General features: G+C 41.5%; 1 protein-coding gene across 1 annotated transcript in view; it reads right to left on the bottom strand.

Moving 5' to 3' along the window:
- Nucleotides 1-21620, bottom strand: part of SCML4 (Scm polycomb group protein like 4) — a 128459-nt gene that overhangs the window by 42946 nt on the left and 63893 nt on the right. The window contains exon 3 of the mRNA XM_067702426.1: nucleotides 18318-18532. Within this exon, the coding sequence (XP_067558527.1) occupies nucleotides 18318-18473 (156 nt within the window). The 5' untranslated portion in view covers nucleotides 18474-18532. The remainder of the gene's footprint in view (nucleotides 1-18317; nucleotides 18533-21620) is intronic.

Here is a 21620-nt window from a genome sequence, read left to right as displayed (position 1 = left end):
GCAGTGGAGGTGAAGAGAAGGGGACAGATTCTGGACAGATTTTGAAGGTGGGACCAGAAGGACGTTCTGACACACTGGATGTAGTGTGTGAGAGAAAAAGAAAGAAGTCAAGGATGACTCCGAGGGTTTGGGCCAGGGAGTTTGCAGGTGGGGGAAGGAGGAGGGGAGAGTGGAGACAACGAGGGAAGGTCGGGTTGATTTTGGACATGTCAGGTTTAAGATGCTTAGATCCAAGAAGAGATGGTAAGTAGGCAGGTATGTAAACTGGACTACGGAGTTCTGGGGGAAAGTCTAAACGGGGAACTAATTTTGGAATCGTAAGTAGCGAGTTGATATTTAAGGCCATGATAATGAATGAGATCATCAGAGAATTGAGGGTAGGTGGAGAAGAGGAAGATCCATTCATTGAGCCCTGAAGGACTCCAACATGAAGAAGTCGGAGAGAGAGGGGTGAACAGCAAAAGAAACCAGGAACTCTATCCAGTGGGGTAGAAAGAAAAGCAGGAGAGCATGGCACTGCGGGGACAAGATGAAGAAAGTGTCTCATGGAGAAGAGAGTAACCAACCATGTCAAATGCTCGGTCAGACGTGGAGGACCAGAAGTGGCCACATAGCAACGGTTCGACATGAGAGGCTGTGGTGCAGTAGGTGAGATGAGAACCTGATTGGAATAAGCTTAAGATATAGTGGGAAGAGAGGCACTGGATCAGGAAGTAAAGCCAACTTTTGCAAGGAGTCCTGTCTTAAAAAGGAGTGGCCAATTAGCCACAGCAGCAGGAAAAGTAGGACTGAAAGATTTTTGCCCCACAATGAGATACCACCTCACAGCCATTAGGATGGCTACTATAAAAAAAATAAGATTTAAATTAAAAATAACACATGTTGATGAGGATGTGGAGAAACTGCAACCCTTGTGCACTATTGGTGGGAATGTAAAATGGTGCATTCCTCAAAAAATTAAAAATAGAATTACCCAGAAAGTCCACTTCTCAAAGAATTAAAAGCAGTGTCTCCAAGAGATATCTGTACACTCATGTTCACAGCAGTATTATTCATCATAGTCATTGTAGAAGCAACAAATGTCCATCAGCAGATGAATGGATAAACAAAATGTGGTATATACATACAAGGAAATATTATTCAGCCTTAAAAAGGAAGAAAATTCTGACACATGCTACAACATGGATGAAACTTGAGGACATTATGCTAAGTGAAATAAGCCAGGTACAAAAAGACAACAACTGTATGATTCCACTTATATGAGGGACCTAGAGTAGTCAAATGCACTTAAACAGAAAGAAGAATGGTGGCTGCTAAGGGATGGAGGGAGGGGGAAAGGGAGAGTCGTTGTTTAATGAGTATAGAGTTTCAGTTTTGCAAGGTGAAAACGTTCTGGAAGTTGGATGCACAGCGATGTGAATATACTTAAACTACTGTACTGTACACTTAGAAATGGTTATGATGATAAATTTTATGCCATGTGGTTTTTATCACAATTACTTTTTTAAAAAAATTTATTTATTTCATTTTTATTTTTGGCTGCGTTGGGTCTTTGTTGCTGCCCGCGGGTTTCTCTAATTGCAACGAGCCGCGGGGCTACTCTTCATTGCAGTGCGCGGGCTTCTCATTGCAGTGGCTTCTCTTGTGCAGAGCACGGGCTCTAGGCATGCGGGCTTCAGTAGTTGTGGCAGTTGGGCTCAGTAGTTGTGGCTCGCAGGCTCTAGAGTGCAGGCTCAGTCGTTGTGGTGCACAGGCTTAGTTGCTCCGCAGCATGTGGGATCTTCCTGCACCAGGGCTCAAACCCATGTCCCCTGCATTGGCAGGTGGATTCTTAACCACTGCGCCACCACAGAAGCCCTATTTTTTTTTTAATTTTTAAAAGATTTTTTGTTGTTGCTTTTGAGAAGGGGGAAATATGTTCTAATCTGGTGGAAGTAGCCCAGTAGAGAGGGAAAAATTGATGATACAGGGGAGTGTGTGGAGAACTGCTGGCATTGAGTCTCTGAACAGGTGAGAGAGGATAAGATTTAATGAACTGGGTTATGGCCTTAGACAGAAAAAAGGACTTTTCATCTACTGCAGTAGGAAGGAAGGAGGAATATGAGGCTCTGGATTTGGGTGGATGTGGAGGTGGGAGCTTACAGAAGGCCTTTTGCAATGGCTTCTAATTTCTCAGTGATGCTGGAAGCTGTGTGTGAGGGTGGAGGAGGGTGGGTTAATGAACTAGGAGGGTGGGAGGCCATGGGGGGAATGGAATGTGGCTGCTGAGCAGTAATGAGGGCACAGTGGGATGTGCGGAAATGAATTTAAATTAATTGCAATGAATTTAAAAGGAGACAGGCCAAAAGTGAGCATGTTGGCTACACAAGGATGTATGTGCGCAGAGTCTGGGGCTCTTGCTAGAGATCCTGTACTAATCAGAAGCAGCAATTAACAATAGACAGTTCATCTTAATTTGAGTTAACATTTGAAAGAATTAAAAGGCTCATCATGTAGCAATACCATACTAAGTATTATAAAAATAATTTAAAAGAAACTTCAGTGCTGGGACAGAGTAGATGGGAAACTTCCTGTGACTCAGTCACCGTGACTATGGCACGGTTCCCTCATCTGCCAAGTGTGAGGAGGGCTGCAGCCACTCTGCCTGTTCTCCCAGGTCAGGCACCAAGGGTTCCCCTGGTGGTCTCTCTAGGAGTGGTATCTCTAGGAAGGTACAGCTTGTGATGGAGAGGCTGGTGGTGACAGTCTCCAAAGGCTGTCAACAGGCTCTGGAAGAACCTTGGCTAAGTCCTCCTTTACAGGCTTAAAGCCCTTCAATGCCCAACATACAGATAACGGTATTGGTGGGGGAAAATAAACAGGATTAGTAAGTCATTTTCCCCCCTGTGTCCTCTAAGTAAATTACACAAAGATCCGTGTGATCCATCCCGAGGAAAATGACAATGATGATGATGAGAAAGAGGAGGACGGCAGCTAAGACTTAGATAGCAGACACTGTTTACTGTTCATGTAAACTTCATAATGAGCCTAACCTTAATACTTGCTCACTATTTTAATATTTATTAGAGGGGGATCTGTCCATTGAACCCACCGCCAATGAAATAATATAGTTGGCTGTTACCTCTGCCCATAATTTCTGCCCAGGTGAAGCAATTAAAGGGATTAGAATAAGTCAGCTGGTTGCAGGAAAAACCTTACATATTCATTCAACCTGTAAAACAACTTCTGGGACTTTTGAACAAAGAAGGAATCTCATGCAACTGTGGGTGGTATATGACTTTTAAAAAATATCCTTGTGGTAAGAGGATAAATCATCAGTAGGAATATCCTTTGACTCAGCATTCTGAAATTTCTATCTCATTGCTTAATATAAAGAATGAATCAAAAGTAAGGTAACCTAGCAAAGGGAGAGGGGTAGGTCATAGGGACACGGGAGTCAACTGAAAGAGCTTTCAATGGCCAAACCTGGAGCAACACGAGCAACAGATAAAGAAGGTAGTAGTGGGTTATAATTCAAAGTATACAGTGAATATCCATGACTCCATACTCACATAAATGAGTGACTGACTAAGTAAACACATGGGGAGAATCGACAGATCTCCCATGTATAAAAATTCCAAACATTTTATCGTGGAGTATAACTCCTCCTCCTTAAGTGTGGGCCACACAAAGTGACTTCCTTCCAAAGAGGACAGCATGGGAATGGGGGGAATAGTAACTTTACAGTGGAGAAACTGGTCACACACCACCTCAGCCAGGGGATCCAGATCACCACCCACAGTGATAAACCATGTCGATAGTTCGCACCCTTGACAGGCCGTCATGGGAATGGCACCTTACCTCTGAGATCTTCTTTCCAAAAATCCATAACTCCCATCTAATCATGGGATAAACTTCAAAAAACCCAAGTTGCAGAACATTTTGTAGAATACTTGACCAATACTCCTCAAAACTGCCAATGTCATCAAAAACAAGAAAAGTCTAAGAGATTTTCACAGCCCAGAGGAGCCTAAGGAGACATGATGACTAAATGTGATGAGGTATCCTGGATGTATTCTGGAACAAAATAGGGGAAAACTAATGAATTTCAATAAAATATGGACCTTATTTAACAATAATGTATTGTTATTTGTTCACTAGCTGTGACAAATGTACCATAAAAATGTAAGATATTAGCTACAGGAGGAACTAGGTGTCGGGTATATGAGAATCCTCTGTGTATTTGCAACCCTTCTCTAAACCTAAAACTGTTCTAAAATATAGTTTATTTTAAAAATATTCAAAACAGAATCTGGCAGAATAAATTGGGGAAAATAAAGAGGAAGGAGGGAGGAGAGGCCTCTTTCTTGGCTGCATAAGACTGGAAGAAGATTTGCTGCCCAGGATGCCTTGCTCTGACATGCAGGAGCTAATCCTTGGCCTTCGAAGCCAACAGCCTGTACAGATGCTGGCAAAGTTGGCACCTTTACCTGAAATTCAAAACCTCGATCAAATGGGTATGGCGACTCCTCATCCAGGGCATGGGTGCCAGTGGCTGTGCTTTGCCTTCTTAAAGCATCATGGTGGGGTGAAGCAGAGGGGTAGAGGCGGCCCCTGCCAGCTGGAGTCTCCACCAAAGGGTCTGGGGAATCTGGGATCAGCTCATCTTTCTTTTCCATCCACAGATCCAAGATATGGGCCTGGAGAGTTTCTTGCTCCCGCTGTCTTCAGGGGAAGACCTTCTCTAAGACGCTTGCTAGAAAATCACTGCAAAGAGCTGGGAGGGGATTTGTCTGCAAACTGAGATGTATGGCCAGGGCACACTAAAGAAGAAGGGATCAGCTGATGTAAAATTCAAGTATTTTTCCAGAAATATGCAAGTGTGGAGAAACAGAAGTACTGACTAAAGAGTATTTGTTAGATTGACAAGAAGAGGTTGGTAAATGAAGGATACAGACTGTGGTCGGGGGAAGTATGAAGATGTGTAGAGCCTGCCTGCACATCAGCAGAGGATGAAACAGCAAAGCAAAACTAAAATAAGTTCAGGATAACAGTAGGCACATACAATGGAGCCTCACTAACCCTGTCCTCAGCCTCGCTACTTAGCCTTTCAGAGCCTACCTTTCCTCATCTGTAAGGTAAGGATAACAGCACCTTCTCATCACAAGGATGTGACAAGAATGAAGTGTAAACATTTAGCATAGGGCTAGTGCAAAGTGAGAACTCAGTAAGTATTTCTGATCATTATTGCTGCTAGTATTATAATATTATTATTAGAAATTCCAGAAATACAAATGAGTTCCAAGTTTCTTGTTCATGTAGCCATGGCAGGAAAGGGAAATTGCCCATCTTTCTTCTAGGACCCATCTACATTTTCTACACTTACCCACTTGGGATCACATCTTCCCAAATCTTTGAAGACCCACTCTCCTACCTTACACATTGCACACGATCCCCTTTAAGAAATGTTCCCAGTACGTTAAGTACTGCTTAGGCAGAAGCTGCCCTTTCCAAGTTGTATCATTTAAGCTAAGTATAAAAAGGGAAAAAAATTCATTCCATGAGGCGGTCATTTACTCAACAAATATTTATTGAGCACCTATTGTGTGCAGGAAACTGTTGTAGGTGCTGAGGATACATCTGTAAATGGGGAAGATAAGGTCATTGTTCTTGATGAGGTAATAGCATAGTGGAGGAAACAAATAAGAAACACAACAAAAATGTCAAATTGTGATAAGTACTACTCTGAGAAGTAAAATATGGGGATGTGATAAAAAGGGACCAGGTGACTAGGGTAGGCTGATAAGGAGGTGACACCTACATCAAGATCTGAATGACAAGAGGGAGGCTGAGGGCTTCCTTGGTGGCTCCGTGGTTAAGAATCCGCCTGCCAATGCAGGGGACACGGGTTCTAGCCTTGGTGCGGGAAGATCCTACCTGCTGCGGAGCAACTAAGCCTGTGTGACACAACTACTGAGCCTGAGCTCTAGAGCTCACGAGCCACAACTACTGATCCTGCATGCCACAACTACTGAAGCCCGCACGCCTAGAGCCCGTGCTCTGCAACAAGAGAAGCCACCGCAATGAGAAGCCCGCGCACCGCAATGAAGAGTAGCCCCCGCTCGCCACAACTAGAGAAAGCCTACATGCAGCAACAAAGACTCAATGAGGCAAAAAATTAAATAAATAAAATTATTTTTTAAAAAAAGAGGGAGGCTGAGGAAAGAACTTTCGAAGGAGACAGAGTGATCAGTGTAAGCCTCCTAAAGCTTGGCTTCTTCAAAGAACCAGGAAGCCAGAGTGGCTGGAATTATGAGCAAGAGGCAGAAGGATGCAAGATGAGGTTAGCTAGGTGGTCAGGGCCCAATCATGAGGGTTTTCTAAGTCAGTGTTGTAGATTGAATCGTGTCCCTCTCAAAAAAGACTTGTTCAAGTCCTAACTCCCAGTACCTGTGAATGGGACTTGACTTGGAAATAGGGTATTTGCAGATGTAATCAAGTTAAGATGAGGCCATACTGGATTAGAGTGGGCCCTAATGCCAATGACTGGTGTCCTTATAAGAAGAGGGAAATTTGGACACAGACACAGACACACAGGGAGAATCCCATGTGACAATGGAGGCAGAAATTGGAGTGATATGTCTACAACCAAGGAACACCAAAGGATTGCAGGCAACCACTAGAAGCTAGGAAGAGTCAAGGAAGGATCCTACCCTAGAACCTTCAGAGAGAGCATGGCCCTTCCAACACCTTGATTTTGGACTTCTAGCCTCCAGAACTGTTGTTTTAAGACACCCAGTTTGTGGTACTTCGTTATAGCACTCCTAGTAAATAAGTACAGTCAGATTAAAAAGTTTGGATTTTATTCTAGAAGTTATGGAAACAATTAGAGAATTTTAAGCAGAGAAAGACACAACCCAGTTTTTATTTTATAAAATTAAGTATGGCTGCTATACAGAGAATGGATGGGGAGAGGCAAAATAGAGAAAAGAATACTAGTGAGGAGGTTATCATATGGTCCAGGCAAGACGCATAGGTGGCTGAACTAGGGTGAAAGTAGTGAAAACAGAAAAGAATTGGTTGGATTCAGGTGTACTTTGGAGGTGAAATTAAGGTGATTAGAGGAAGTGCAAAATCAAAGATAACTTCTAGATTTATTCACAGAAACTTTGTTTGATAGTATACTTTTATTACATTAGTTTAAAACATTAGCATTTTACTTGTTGCTCATTTAGTTAACTTTGGGGAAGCCATAACCCTGGCTTGTGTCTAAGGTTCAAAACATTCCTCCTCTAATACTCAAGCAGTAAAATTTCAGAATACGACAGGAAACATTCTATGCGGAACTTCTGGGAGAGGACGTGAAAAAGAAGTCGAGCATCCACATTTCCTCATCTGGAAAATGAACACTGAGAACTGACATGATTTCACATTGCCCAAAGAGCTGCAGGGGAGTGGTGAGAACACAGGACTCAGAGAGGGCTGGGGTTCTAATCCTGGTTCTGCCCCTGACTCACGTGGGACTCTGAGCAACCCATTCAGTGCCTCTGGGCTTCATCTTCCAAAGCCATTAATGTGGGTAGGGTTGTTGGCTTTTTTTTTTTTTTTTTTTTTGGCCTTGCTACTCAGCATACAGGATCTTAGTTCCCAGACCAGGGATCGAACCCGTGCCCCCCGCAGTGGAAGCATGGAGTCTTAACCACTGGACCACCTGCGAAATCCCAGCTTGTTGGTTTCTAAGTTCTATTCCAACTCGTAATGTGTGTATGTACCTTGCATTAGACTATTTCTGAAAACATTAAAGAGTTTGAGATAAAACCAGTGTCAGTGCCATATTTTGAATGTTGATTAGAAGAAATGTGGCATCCTAAATTTCTTCGGAGTTTTGTTTCTGGGAATATAGAAAACTATGTTATGTGGATCAACTGAAAACAACCACCAACAATGGATAAAATGTAAGATTAGTAAAAGTATGGAGGCGCTAACAATATATAAAGGATAATTGGGCCCAAATATAGGTGAAATCTAGGCCTTGGAATTGCCATGGATCAGAGCTCACCCAAAGGGCTACAACCTCAGGGTAAGGGTAAGCTAGCTATAAACTTGTCCTGCCCTACCCAACCCATAACTGACTCTAAGGAAAGTTGCCTTGACACTGGGGGAGGGGGTGTGCAGAATTCCTGGGAAGATATTGCCACAAGCCAGAGCTCACACAGATTTGTAGCTCAAATTCACAGAACTTGGGCAACCAGGAAAACTTCAGGCTGTGAAGTTAGTTTAAAAATTACCCAATCTGGGCTTCCCTGGTGGCGCAGTTGTTGAGAGTCCGCCTGCCGATGCAGGGGACATAGGTTCGTGCCCCGGTCCGGGAAGATCCCACATGCCGCAGAGCGGCTAGGCCCGGGAGCCATGGCCGTTGAGCCTGCGCGTCTGGAGCCTGTGCTCCGCAATGGGAGAGGCCACAACAGTGAGAGACCCACATACTGCAAAAAAAAAAAAAAAAAAAAAAAATTACCCAATCTGGCAGTGCTCCCAGGTTACCTGGAAAAACAAACACAAATCATCTCTGGAGAAAGGTCTCAAAGAAGTCCCCAAAATAATTTTTCAAAGTCAGTGAATAACACAGCCCAAACACACAAGGAAGCAAGGAACCAAAGCAAGAATGGGCAATAAAAACACACAGCAGTAAAACCCCAGAAACTGGGCTTCTCTGGTGGCACAGTGGTTAAGAATCCACCTGCAAGTACAGGGGACACGGGTTCAAGCCCTGGTCCGGGAAGATCCTACATGCCGTGGAGCAACTAAGCCTGTGCGCTACAACTACTGAGCTCATGCGCCACAACTACTGAAGCCCGCGTGCGACTAAAGCCTGTGTTCCACAATAAGAGAAGCCACCGCTTCTTTCTTCTTATGAGAAGCCCGCGCACCACAGCGAAGAGTAGCCTCTGCTTGCCGCAACTAGAAAAAGCCTGCACACAGCAACAAAGACCCAATGCAGCCAAAAATAAATAAAATAAAATAAAATAAATAAATAAAATAAAATACTTAAGATATTTCAATTATCAGATTCTAAAAGCAAGTGTGATACTATGTATAAAGATATAAAGAACAAGTTTGAAAATATCTCTGGAGAACAGAAAACTATAAAAAATAGCATAGCAAAATGTAAAAGAACCAAATTTAACTTCTATACAATAACTAAAATTAAAAACTAAATAAACAGATTTAACAGCATACTAAATAGAGCTAAAGAAAGAATTAGTGTGCCAGAAGATATGTCAGAAGAAATTCACCAAAAAGTAGCATAGAGACAAATAGATAAAAACTATTGAGGGAAGGTTAAAAGACAATGCGAATATGAGAAGTTTTAACATTAGAGTTTCAGAAAGAATGGAACAGAGGTTATATTTAAAAAGAGAATGGCTAAGAATTTTCCAGATCTGATGAAAGTTCTAATCCACAGATTCAGGAAGCCCACCAAACTCTAAATAAGATGAATAAAAAAGAAATCCACAGGTAGACACAACAGAATGAAATTGTAGAACACTGAAGACAAAGAAAAAAATCTTAAAATTAGCTTAAAAATACAAAACCTGCCAGGGAACCCTCACATGAACCAGATGGAGAGCTGAGTTCTTTACAACAATGGGCCCCAGAAGATAAATGGAATAATACCTTCAATGTGCTGCAAGGAAAATAACAACCTAGAATTCTACACCCAGCAAAAATATTTTTTTCCAAAAGTGAAGATGAAATAAACGTACTTCCAGACAACAAAAGCTAGAGAATTCATCACTAGAGGATCTATATTAAAGGGACTTCTAAAAGATGTACTGCAGGAAATGGAAAGTGATTTCAGGTAGAATGTATGAAATGCAAAAAGAAATGAAGAATTTTTTTAAGTGGTAAATACGCAGGTGAATCTAAATGAAAATAACTGTACAAAACAAAAATAATTGTTTTGAGGGATTAAAAAAGCAAAAAAGAATTAAGATGTGTGACGACAGTAATATTGAAGTGGGGAGATAAATGGAGTTAAAGTGTCCTAAGGTCCTTGTATGATCTAGGAAGAAGCAAAGGTAAGGTTAACTTTAGAAAACTCTAGTACGTAAGCATGCCGTAATTTCTAGAGCAATCAGTAATACAATAGAAAACATAGTGCTTAAACTTCAAGAAGTAGAAAAGAAAGAATTATATGCTTAAAAATCCAAAAGAAGGCAGGAAAGACAGGTAAAAGGAACATAGAATGAGTGAGACAAATAGAATACAGAAAATAAGACAGATTTACACCCAAAGTTATCAATAATTACTTTAAATATAAATGGACTAAATGTCTAGTTACAAGATAAAGATTATTATACTGGGTGCTATGGATTAAAATGTGTCTCCCCACCAAAAGATGTTGAAGTCCTAACCCCCAGTACCTGTGAATGTGACCTTATTGGGAAATAGGGTCTTTGCAGATGATCAAGTTAAGATAAGTTCATTAGAGTGGGCCCTGATCCAATATGACTGTGCCCTTATAGAAAGGGGAAATTTGGACACACAGACAAACATGTACAGAGGGAAGACAATGTGAAGACGCAGGGAGAATGCCATCCACAAGCCAAAGAACACCGGAGGCCCCCCAAAGCTAGGAGAGAGGCCTGCGACAACAGATCCTCCCTCCCAGCCCTCAGAAGGAACCAACCTGGCTGGTCTTGATCTCAGATGTCCACCCTGCAGAACTGTGAGACAATAAATTTCTGTGTTCCATCAACAGATGAATAGATAAAGAAGTCGTGGTACATATACACAATGGAATATTACCCAGCCATAAAAAGGAATGAAATAGTGCCATTTGCAGCAACATGGATGGACCTAAAGGTTATTATACTAAGTGAAGTAAGTCAGACAAAGACAAATATCATATGATATCACTTACATGTGGAATCTCAAAAATGATACAAATGAACTTATTCACAAAACAGAAATAGACTCACAGACATAGAAAATAAACTTATGGTTACCAGAGGAGAAAGGAGAGGGGGGGATAAATTAGGAGTTTGGAATTAACAGATACACACCACTATATATAAAATAGATTAACAACAAGGACCTACTATATAGTACAGGGAACTATAGTCCATATCTTATAATAACCTATAAAGGAAAAGAATCTGAAAAAGAATATACATATTCAGTAATACATATATATTAGTAATACATATATCTAACATGTATATATATGTATATTAAGTGATATATATGTATATCTAACATGAAATTAATACAACATTGTAAATCAACTATATTCCAATAAAATTTAAAAAAAATTTGCACTGTTTAAGCCACCCAGTTTGTTGTATTGTGTTACAGCAGCCCTAGGAAACTGATGTACCAGATTCTATTTTTAAAAAATCATGTTTTCTCTCCCTTCCTTCCTCTCCCACACCATTCGAGGACAGCTTTGTCCACGTCCCTGCCCATAGCTTTCCCTGGGGGCACACTGCTCCTTTAGGCTCACTCTCTTTCTTCACAGAAAACTCCCTCAGGTTCTGCGGAGATTCAGGGAGCAGGGTTAGGGAAAATTGAATACCTCACTGTGTTTAACATTAGACTTTAGTCTAAAAAACTTGCCTGTTGGAAATACAAATCAGCTCCAACAACAAGAAGTTTGTGGCCAATGGCCTAATTCCATTCCGAGGAGTCAGCCTGTTTCTGGGTTTACCCACAACTTTTTCTCCTTTCCCTTGGGAGAGATTAAACATGCGAGGGATGGAGGAGCCAGTATCCTTTGGCCTTGTTTACATTTCTCTTACTCCTTAGCATAAGTGAAAATACCAATTAACATTTATATCTGAGTTACACTCAGAATGCTGGTCAGATACCAGATACCACTGCCCCAGACCTACTGCTTAGCCTCACCCCTGACCATTGCTCCAGCCCTGGGGTGAGGGCAGGAGGGCGGGGATGGTCACAGAAAACCCCAGGAGAGACAGTTCCCCGCCCTAGGGTTAGTGTGCATGGAGGCAGAGGTGGTGCTACCATCCTGCCTGGGTGAGGCTGAGAAGAATGGGTTAATTTCCTCCTGACAGAGGGCGGCTGAGAGAGGAGACAGGGAAGCCGTGAAGCCCGTACTCCGTGAGTACGAGGAGACAGAAGGAAGAAAAAGGAAAACAAAAATAACCATCATTGGATAAAGTGGGATGCAGAAAAACAGATCCATCCATGTGAAGTATTTAATGAATGTCGATGCTGCCCTGTGACTCCAACAATCTTCAGTAGAGCCCACACATTTCAACGAATGCTTGCTGTGATGGAGCTTCTTACAGAAACTGGTGAGGGAGCCAAGTTCTGTGCACCAGCAGGCGTGGGGTCAGCCCTGAAGATGAGAGTGGGGATATGGAACATACACTCACAGGCATCCTGCGCATAGCAGAGCTCAGAGCAGCGGGGAGGTGGAGCAGCTTCTACTGGTTCACAAGAGGTGATTGTTAAATTTTCAGGAATATTGCAAGTTGTTTGTTAAACACAGCAATTATTAAAAATTAAAGTGCACACACGTACAGAGTATTAATTTTTAAAATATATTAAGAACAAAGGTAATAGATACTCAAAACTCATCACTTTCTAATTATTTTACTGTTGCATCTGTGTGGAAATAGAGTACAAGAGTGATACTACAGCACATCTTTTACCAACTCCACGTTCAGGAAAGTCACATTGGTGCCTTGAAACTGGCCATGTTGGGAATATTTACACCTTGGAAATTGGCAAATGCTACAAATAGGGCTGGATTTACTGTTTTGTTGACTTATAGGCTTAAGAGAGCAATGGAGAAAATATTAAAAATGCAAATTAAACTTAAAAGTGTGTCTTGTCTGTAGCCATTACACAGCGAATAGAATGAAAAAACAAATATTTTTTGTTTTCACAAACTATTATCCAATTCAGCAAAGAAGTCAACCACATCCTTGACAAATGAGTGAAATTCCAACATACAACTTCACTGTTTACCTTTCTCTCACTCCTTAACATAAGTGAAAATACCAACTAACATTCATGTCTGAGTTACACTCAGAATGCTGGTCAGGAAACATTCACCAGATACCGCTGCCCCAGATACACTGCTTAGCCTCACCCCTGACCATTGCTCCAGCCCTGGGCTGAGGGCAGGAGGGTCACAGAAAACCCCAGGAGACACCGTCCCCTCCCTAGATGCTGCACACCGTTCAGCCCAAGGGAATGGCCCCTGCCTAGTGCCTTTGTAGTCATTTCCCTCACGGGCCACAGGTGGTACTTCATATGCACCATCAGCAAGAGGGGGACCTTGAAAATAGGCACAGGAAAGGTTAGATGTCGATTCTTCCCTTCCACACTATTAGGCTGCCGTTAGTGTTCCTAACTATGACTCTTAAGGCAATACAAGATCTGGATAATCAAAGAAGCACTGAAGCCAATTCAACAGTTATAATGAAAACACACTTTAGAAAGAGGCTTTAAACAAATGTTGGAACAAACAAACAAACAAACCCTTTCTACTTAAGTTTGAACATTCTCTTAACTGAGATTTTTGTTAACTTGACGTCCTTGTTACACAGTGCCAAGAACACATACTTTTTCGGGGGGGAAAAGGATGACAATAAGAAAGGAGGAACAAAACAAAATGCTGCATTTACTCTTGCTCTTTAGAAAATTACTTTCTTTATAAAGTGAATTTACCAGTTAACGGAAGACTGTCCTTTCAATAGTTAGCAGAAATTGCTGGCTCTTCCCAAATATCCATGCTCCTCTCTTCATTTATTAATGGAATCCCTGGATTTCAGCTTATCATGTGGTTGCTCAACACTACATTTTCCCACCTCCTGTGGAGCTAAATGTGGCCAAGTGACTCACTTCCTGGCCAGTGAGTTGCAAGTGTGAGGGTGTGTACAACTCTGAAGGTTTCACCCTTAAAGGGGAACAACGTGCCCTCCACCACCTCTGTCCCCATTCTGCTGGCCAAAGTAGTGGGATGGTGGGACCTGGAGGAGCCACCTTAGAGCATGAGGTAGAGACTGTGTCTTAAGATAGCAGAGCAACAATATGAAAGGAGCCTGGGTCCTCCACACGGTGGAGTCATCGAATCAGCCCCACATGGCCTTCCCAGACAGTAACATGAGAGAGAAATTAGTTTCTATCTTCTTTAAGCCACTGTTCTTTGGCCTTTGTTACAGCAGCTGAATTTGTATGCTGAATGATACAATTATTAACATTTTAGAACATATAAACTATTTGTTTTTAATATTTCAGGGATGATATTCTTTCTAGAGCATGTTACACTTTTCTTAGCTAGTTAAACAGAGCAGACAGAAAGTAATCTACTCTTTTTTGAATCAGGAAACACAAATACTATTCTGAACAGTAATGCAAAGAGATTGCTGAGGTGGAGAGGGCTGCTGGCCAGACAGTATGTGGCCTCAGGCTGCGGGGCATGGTTAATTCATGCCTAATTCCTGCAGTTTTTCTGACTCTTCTCACTATGAAATTATCAAGGATCTATAAGAAATATATATATATAAAGTGCTTAGGCCCAGAGACTCAAATGTAGAAGTGCTCAGTAAGTGTTACTTATGACTATTATTGCTATTATTATTAATTATTATTATTGTGTACTGGGGACAAATGGCTATCTTAAAAAACCGGCACTTTTTTCTTCCTGCTTAAATCATAAAGACACAGAAGCTGAAAATCCCGCTATTTGGAGCCATTATAATCAGCTATGTCTACTGAATGGAAGTTAGGGTTTATCCCTGGTGCAGACCCTCTCTCTTTATCTTTTTAAAAAGACTTCCATGGTCTCCTTCGTCATGAAATGTAAGGAAAATCCACCTGTTGACCTTGGGGAGTCTCTGAACTGAGGACCTAAATCAACAGCAGATTCTTCAAACTGAGATGTAAATGTTCTGTTTTATAATGAAGAAAGCTGTTTTCGTGGCAGAGTATGGCTCTTCGGAGAAAATATGACGTTAAGAGGTTTTTCCTTCCTTTGACTGGGGTGAGAAGGGGGCAGCAAGGCCATAAAATGATACTCACAGCAGCAAGCAGGCCCCAGCAAAGTGGCTGCAGGCCGGGGCCAAGAGACATGGTCAGATGGGCCCTGGGAGGAGGAATGACCCATGAACTCTGGAGCACTCACATCTGAATGCCGGTTAAACCCTTCCTTTTCTGCCTATAATTTGCTCATGTTATTCTCAAGACTCAGAGAAGAGGTTAAATATCACAGCCTGTGTTAGCTGTGCTTGGGTCTTAAAGGGAGAGGCTTATACCCATACTTGGACCAGAGAGAGTTTCCACACGTGCAGGGACACAGAGGTGACTGACAGAACAGCTTGGGACAGCACCAGGCAAGAAGCGACAAATGTCAACCAGCACAAACCTGTGATACAGTTGGTACAACCAGGCATCCTCAGAATCTCCTGGCTCAATACTTATCATTTTATTAAGATAATATTGTTAATATAAATATAATAATGTGCTGACATAAAGTTATAGTGTTATAAGTTTACAACTGAAAAATTATTGTATATTTTATTGTTCTAAATTATTAACATGATATCATATAATTATACTTTCAGTATCCAGCTGTGTGTGCAATCTTCTCCCCAAAATATCTTCCCCTTCAAATCAAAGGCTATTAAACTGCAATAATCAAGCTTGTAAGAAATGCATCTACAATAAAGGTAAACAGACACTGAGGAAGGGTTTGGAAGCATTTTCTTAGTAATAAAATACAAGATCTTTAAGGGTAGACCAAGTAATATCTTATTTCACTTGCTCAGGATTTTTTGTTAACAACTCTGGCTCCCCAGCTGTGTCCCAGGTAGTTAAAATTGCCAAATGAGTGGTCATTTGGTAAATGGAATCAAACTGTACACTTTCCTTGCTGGCATCTCCACAATTAAAACCATTTCATTACTGGTAAAATGGGGCTTCGGGGTCTAAGAAATTGTCAAAATAAAACCAGAGAGACTTAATACATTGTTAACTTTACTTTGCCAAGTAAGGACATTTTTTTAAGATTACCAAACCCTCATAATATATGACACTTAATAAACTTTAACACCAAAATAGCAGGAAGCAGATATTTCAGAATAAAGGACAATCCTGGGGCTTTCCTGGTGGTGCAGTGGTTAAGAATCCGCCTTCCAATGCAGGGGACACGGGTTCGAGCCCTGGTCCGGGAAGATCCCACATGCCACGGAGCAACTAAGCCTATGCGCCACAACTACTGAGCCTGCGCTCTAGAGCCCACGACCCACAACTACTGAGCCTGCGTGCCACAACGACTGAAGCCCGCGTGCCTAGAGCCTGTGCTCCACAACAAGAGAAGCCACCACAATGAGAAGCCCACGCACCGCAACTAAGAGTAGCCCCTGCTCGCCGCAACTAGAGAAAGCCTATGCGCAGCAACGAAGACCCAACACAGCCAAAAAAAAAAAAAAAAAGAATAAAGGATGATCCTTTAGGTGGAATCATTTTAGCTTTCTGAAGACTTTAGACCTTTTGCTCCTGTCACCAGGAGCGGGTCGGGACTGCATACAGACTGGCACCCGGTTTGGAGCCGTTTTTCTCGAACACGAAGCCCATGGCTTGGGGAGCTGCTGGCCTGAAATAATTCCCACAATTTCCTCAAATATATGGGAGGTGGACTGAAAGAAGATCTGTGGCCTGTTGTCCCTAGAAAAGACACCCTGTGAGGCATGGGAATAAGATCCACCTGCCATGTGCAGGGCCCGTATGTCAGCTAACCGTCTCCAAAGCTTTCTTCCTGCCTTGAGCTGTCTTTGAGTGTTAGGAGAACTGAAAACTGCCTTTTTCAGGAGACAGGAAAATTGCAAAGTTGGGTTCATTCCACAGAGTGAATTTCCATTTTTCCTGGCCCCAGAAATGCTGTGTCTGTCGGTAATTTTCTTTCTTGGGTCACAGCTCCCAGGGGAGCAGGAGAAAGGCCAAATAGGAGAGAAAATTTTTCAGTGTGTTTCTTTAGATCCTGGATTCACTCCCTGGCTCTATAAACAGAAGGGCTGCCCTGCTCCAGCCTTCCAGATGCAATTCCCAGACCCCAGCAACTACACAGGTAGCTGAGCAGAGAGACCTGCCCTGGGCCAGCTTCAGAGACACAATTCTGAAACCGGTGTGCCCATGAGAAAAAGGAAGCTCTCTTTGTTAAAAAAATAACCAGTGACAGAAGCCTTTGCTTCAAGAGCTGGCTGAGTAAAAGCTTCTTTTACTAAAACCAGTGACCCCCAAATAACTTTAAGTCACCTTCCCCCTACCTATTGTGTCTATTTTCCAGCAGTTGGAAGAACTGTGGAGAACCAAAGGGACAGAGGCTGAATTCATTACCAATTCTTCCGGAAGCTTTGTCTTTCTGCTGACATGAAATAATTTCCATACATTTTCCTAAATATATGGGAGTTAATTGCCAATTTGCATTTTGGTTTGCGTATTCAGATCTCAAGATGGAAACATAAGCTCTTTACTTCTAGAAAAATAGACGAAGGAAAACTTCTGAAGCTCATTTTCTAATGCCCGAAAGGCTCATGGAAAACAACTCAATGATCTTTCTTCTCTAGCAGACTCTTCAAAAACATCTTAGAGGAGAAGCTCTCCCTCGGGTTTGGGTTGTTTTATGTGATTTCAGTTACATCAGAGAATTTAGTCTCCACCCCACAGCCTCGCCAAATCATTAATTCTTGAAAGAGTAACAGGATTTTCATTTTGCCTGATATGTCTCCTTGTAGCCAATCTTGACGTCAGCGCCTTTTGTAAGCAGGAAACTATGAATTAACACCCTGAATTTTCATGATGAGTCCCCTCATTGAGGCTCTATTAGGGAAAACTCTTCACGACCTTTGACACTAGCTTGCTCGCATTATTAATTTAAATGTCTCAGGGACATCATCTGCTTCTACTGAAATTAATGACAAATGAGCTCTGGAAAGTGGCTTCCAGAGCTGCCCTCATAAGAACAGTCAGGGGAAAGCTCAGTGTCTGAAACGTTCATTGAGATGCGAGGCTTAATAATGTGTGTTTAGCTATGACCCTAAAATCTGCTCGCCTTACAACTTTCCCCATCTGGTGTAATTTGCTTTCTCCACTTGTAAAAATGCACATGACAGCGACAGCATGTATTGTGTGCCATGTTGCAACAATGAAGCCTCGTCTGTCACATGCTTCATTGAGAGAAACTTATTTCTCACCCTGTCTTTACCCAGTTTCCAACCTCTCATCACATTTGGCACTGGAGTTCTGCCCAAGCGCCATGCCCCAGCCCAGTTGCACTTTGGAGAAAGGAGATGATGGAGCCATACCTTGTACCCGGGTTTCCGCCCTCTTTTCTTTGGGATCTTCACTGCTGGTAAAGAACCAGCTGAAGCAGAATAAAGGTTATGAACTGCCATCTTCATAGGTGTTGAGTGAAGTGGGGGTCGGCCTCGCTTTCTCCCCGGGATCCTCTGAGACTGCATTTCTGCTGGTGCCAGTCTTACAGAAGGAAGTGACAAATCGCTCACAGGCAGAAGAGGTGCTAAGGATTAGTCCAGACACAAAGCAAAACAAAAACAGAAGTGTTTGTTTGGTTTGCAAGGCAAACATGGATCCGGTTTGGTGATTTTGGCCATACCTACCCCTTAAGGGAGGGGAAAACCAAATATGAGCGAGCCAGGCACCAGTAGGAGCTTTTAAAGTGCTGTTGGGCTCCTGGTATAATTTCAAGGATAGTGAATTTCCACGGGACTAGTGAAGTAGGGAAGATACTGGCTAGGTGAAGAGGACAACAGCTTCCCAGCAACAAGCACAACTGATGATGTCATCAGCAAGGAGACAACTTTACCTATGTGTCTCAGTTCAACTCTGAGCTGAAATAATAACAGTATTAAATAAACAACCATTTTCTCACATTCACTCCTACCCTTTGGTTGGGTGACAGATTGTTATGACCCTTTTTTTCCCATGAAAGAAATTTAACAGTACAAATCAATTGGATTAATGTTGATTATGTCTCCTATCAAAATGTGGACAGAGATTTGCACACAGAGATGTTCATTTTGACATGATTCAGAACTGCAAAAATAAAATGGATAGAGCCCGATAACAAGCAATAGGGGAATGGTTAATATATCTACAGAATAAAACAGTCAACTAGTTACAAGCCTTTAACGATACTCTTTTTAATAACATGAGGTTGAGTGAAAAAGCATCACACAAATTGCCCATAAAAGTTATTTCAACTCTGCAAAAATTTATGTGGTGAAAAACTAGAAGGAAACTTGCAAAAATGCTGCCAATGGCAAAGATAGTGGGACTATGGGTAATTGTTCACCACACACAAATCCTTTCCCCCTCGTACTATAATATGCTTAGCATTAAAAATATTTATAATAAGCTTCTCAAGTAAAGTTGACTAAATCTTGCAGCAAGAGGTAGTTGATCAACCTCAACCTAGAGAACGCAGCTGTATCATGAGCTCAAGGATCACATTTCCTGGAATGTTCAGGAAAGTGGCAAGTGGGACAGAACTTTAGACTTTAATTCAGGGGTGATGTTAGGTGATAAAATTCATTTCTGAGCATTAGTGATACCTAAGAGTGGAAATAAGAGGCTCTTTCTCAAAAGGCTGCTGAAAGAGTTGGAAAAGACAATAGAAGCAATCCCTACACCCTGGTCTGGGCAGCACTGCAGGGACCAGATTGCTTTACTCAGGAATGAAAATATCAAATAGTGGGAATTCTTAAAAACATGACAGGGAAGAGACTCCCCTGGTGGCCCAGTGGTTAAGAATCTGCCTTCCAATGCAGGGGACGCTGGTTTGATCCCTGGTCGGGGAACTAAGGTCCCACATGCCACGGGGCAACTAAGCCCAGGCGCCGCAACTACTGAGCCTGCGCGCCACAACTAGAGAGAAGTCTTCGTGAGCTGCAACAAAAGATCTGCATGCCGCAACTAAGACCCGACACAGCCAAAAATAAAAATAAATAAATAAATATTAAAAATAAAATAAATATTAAAAAAACATGACAGGGGAAATCTGGGGTGTATCATCTATAGATGTAAGGTCACTTTGTTAATTCTCTGAATATTAATGGTATTCTATCAATGTCTTGATTTTTCTTAGAAATATCATACCTAGTAAATAGAATTTTAAAGCATAAATTTACCTATTGACTGTATTGTTAAATATTTCAGATAGATGGACAAGTAATTAAGGATATCAATTTTCCCTGTTTTTGTAAGTTTAAGAAAAATACTATATCTCATCAATTCTATGATGCATATTTTTTCACATATTAACATCTTTGAAATCAGGATGCACCCTAAAGCACTGTAAGTGTGTCAGAATTCCATAGGGAGCATTTTTTCTTTCTTAGTGGTATATGAAATAATGACGTGTGATATACTTAAAGACATCTTAGAGTCAAGGAATTATGATCAATGCAGATAAACCCATATGTAGACAAATATGTAAACATTAGACTATCTCTAGACTTAGTATCTCTGCTCCACAGTGCCAACAAATACCCAAATATTCATTTTCAAAAGAGAGGCTTTTAAAAACATTGAAAAACCACAAAAAATTATTCAGTAAGATTTTTGCTATGTGAAACTTTATCTGAATCCCATTTTGAACTACCATGATCAAGTTTCTGCTTCTTCATAATTAGTTTATCTTTACAGATTTTGGAAACAGGAATTTTCCTCGTCTAGGACAAGTTTCTCTACCTTTCTACTTTCATCTAGTGAGGAGGTCAGCAATGTATTTAATAACATCAAGATCAAAAGTCAACATGAGAAAATCCACAATCAGAGAAGGCACTGAATTTCTTTCCTCTCATGAAAATGCGAGTCCCCTGAAAGGTTCAATTAGCAGCACTCCTTCCCTCGTGAGCTGGGATACTCTGCTAACTGAGACACTCCCTCACAAAACTCTTCTTGTTGAACAGGTTTTGAAGAGTAAAGGAAGGGTAACAAACTAATGAGCACATTATCCTAAGAATTCGTATCACTCAAAATTACACTTAAGTATCCCCAAATTTCTAATATGCCAGAAATAATTTCCTAGGAAAAACAGTCATCTTTTAAACTGGATTCTTTTGTTCTACTTCCCTCTCCCTGGTGGGAGGAAAAAACAGGACTCATGTTACTTTCCATTCCCTTCTATAGAAGTACACCATCGCAGGAGTATGAAGGACCCTTCCAGGTAACTAAATCTGATCAACGGACTTCATGCTAATGGAACAACAGTGAAGTATTTTTAGTGGAATACTAAGTACTGGTTAGTGGTTGGGGAGATACTTGGAGATAGGGAGTCTTCCCACAGTCTCCTCAAGTCACCATACCTGAATGATTATGTATTTCATCCATCAATCAGGAAGATGCTGTTCCCCAATTCCTTGTTAACAAATATATACCATTTTAACACAAAAATAAATCCAATTTTAAGTAATGGGACAGAGAGCTGTTAAAAACTGAATAGTCTATTTTAACTATGGGGGAGTCTCAAAATGTCTTCTTGGAATAATTTTACAGAGTTGGAGGAAAGCATCTACAAAATGATTCTTTCAATAACAGATCCAACTTCCTGCGCAGAGGAATTCCTGGTGTGGTTCAACCGCTGG

The sequence above is a fragment of the Pseudorca crassidens genome, chromosome 13, assembly GCF_039906515.1.
Source record: "Pseudorca crassidens isolate mPseCra1 chromosome 13, mPseCra1.hap1, whole genome shotgun sequence".
NCBI lineage: Eukaryota > Metazoa > Chordata > Mammalia > Artiodactyla > Delphinidae > Pseudorca > Pseudorca crassidens.
This window is presented reverse-complemented; position numbering and strand designations above follow the sequence as displayed.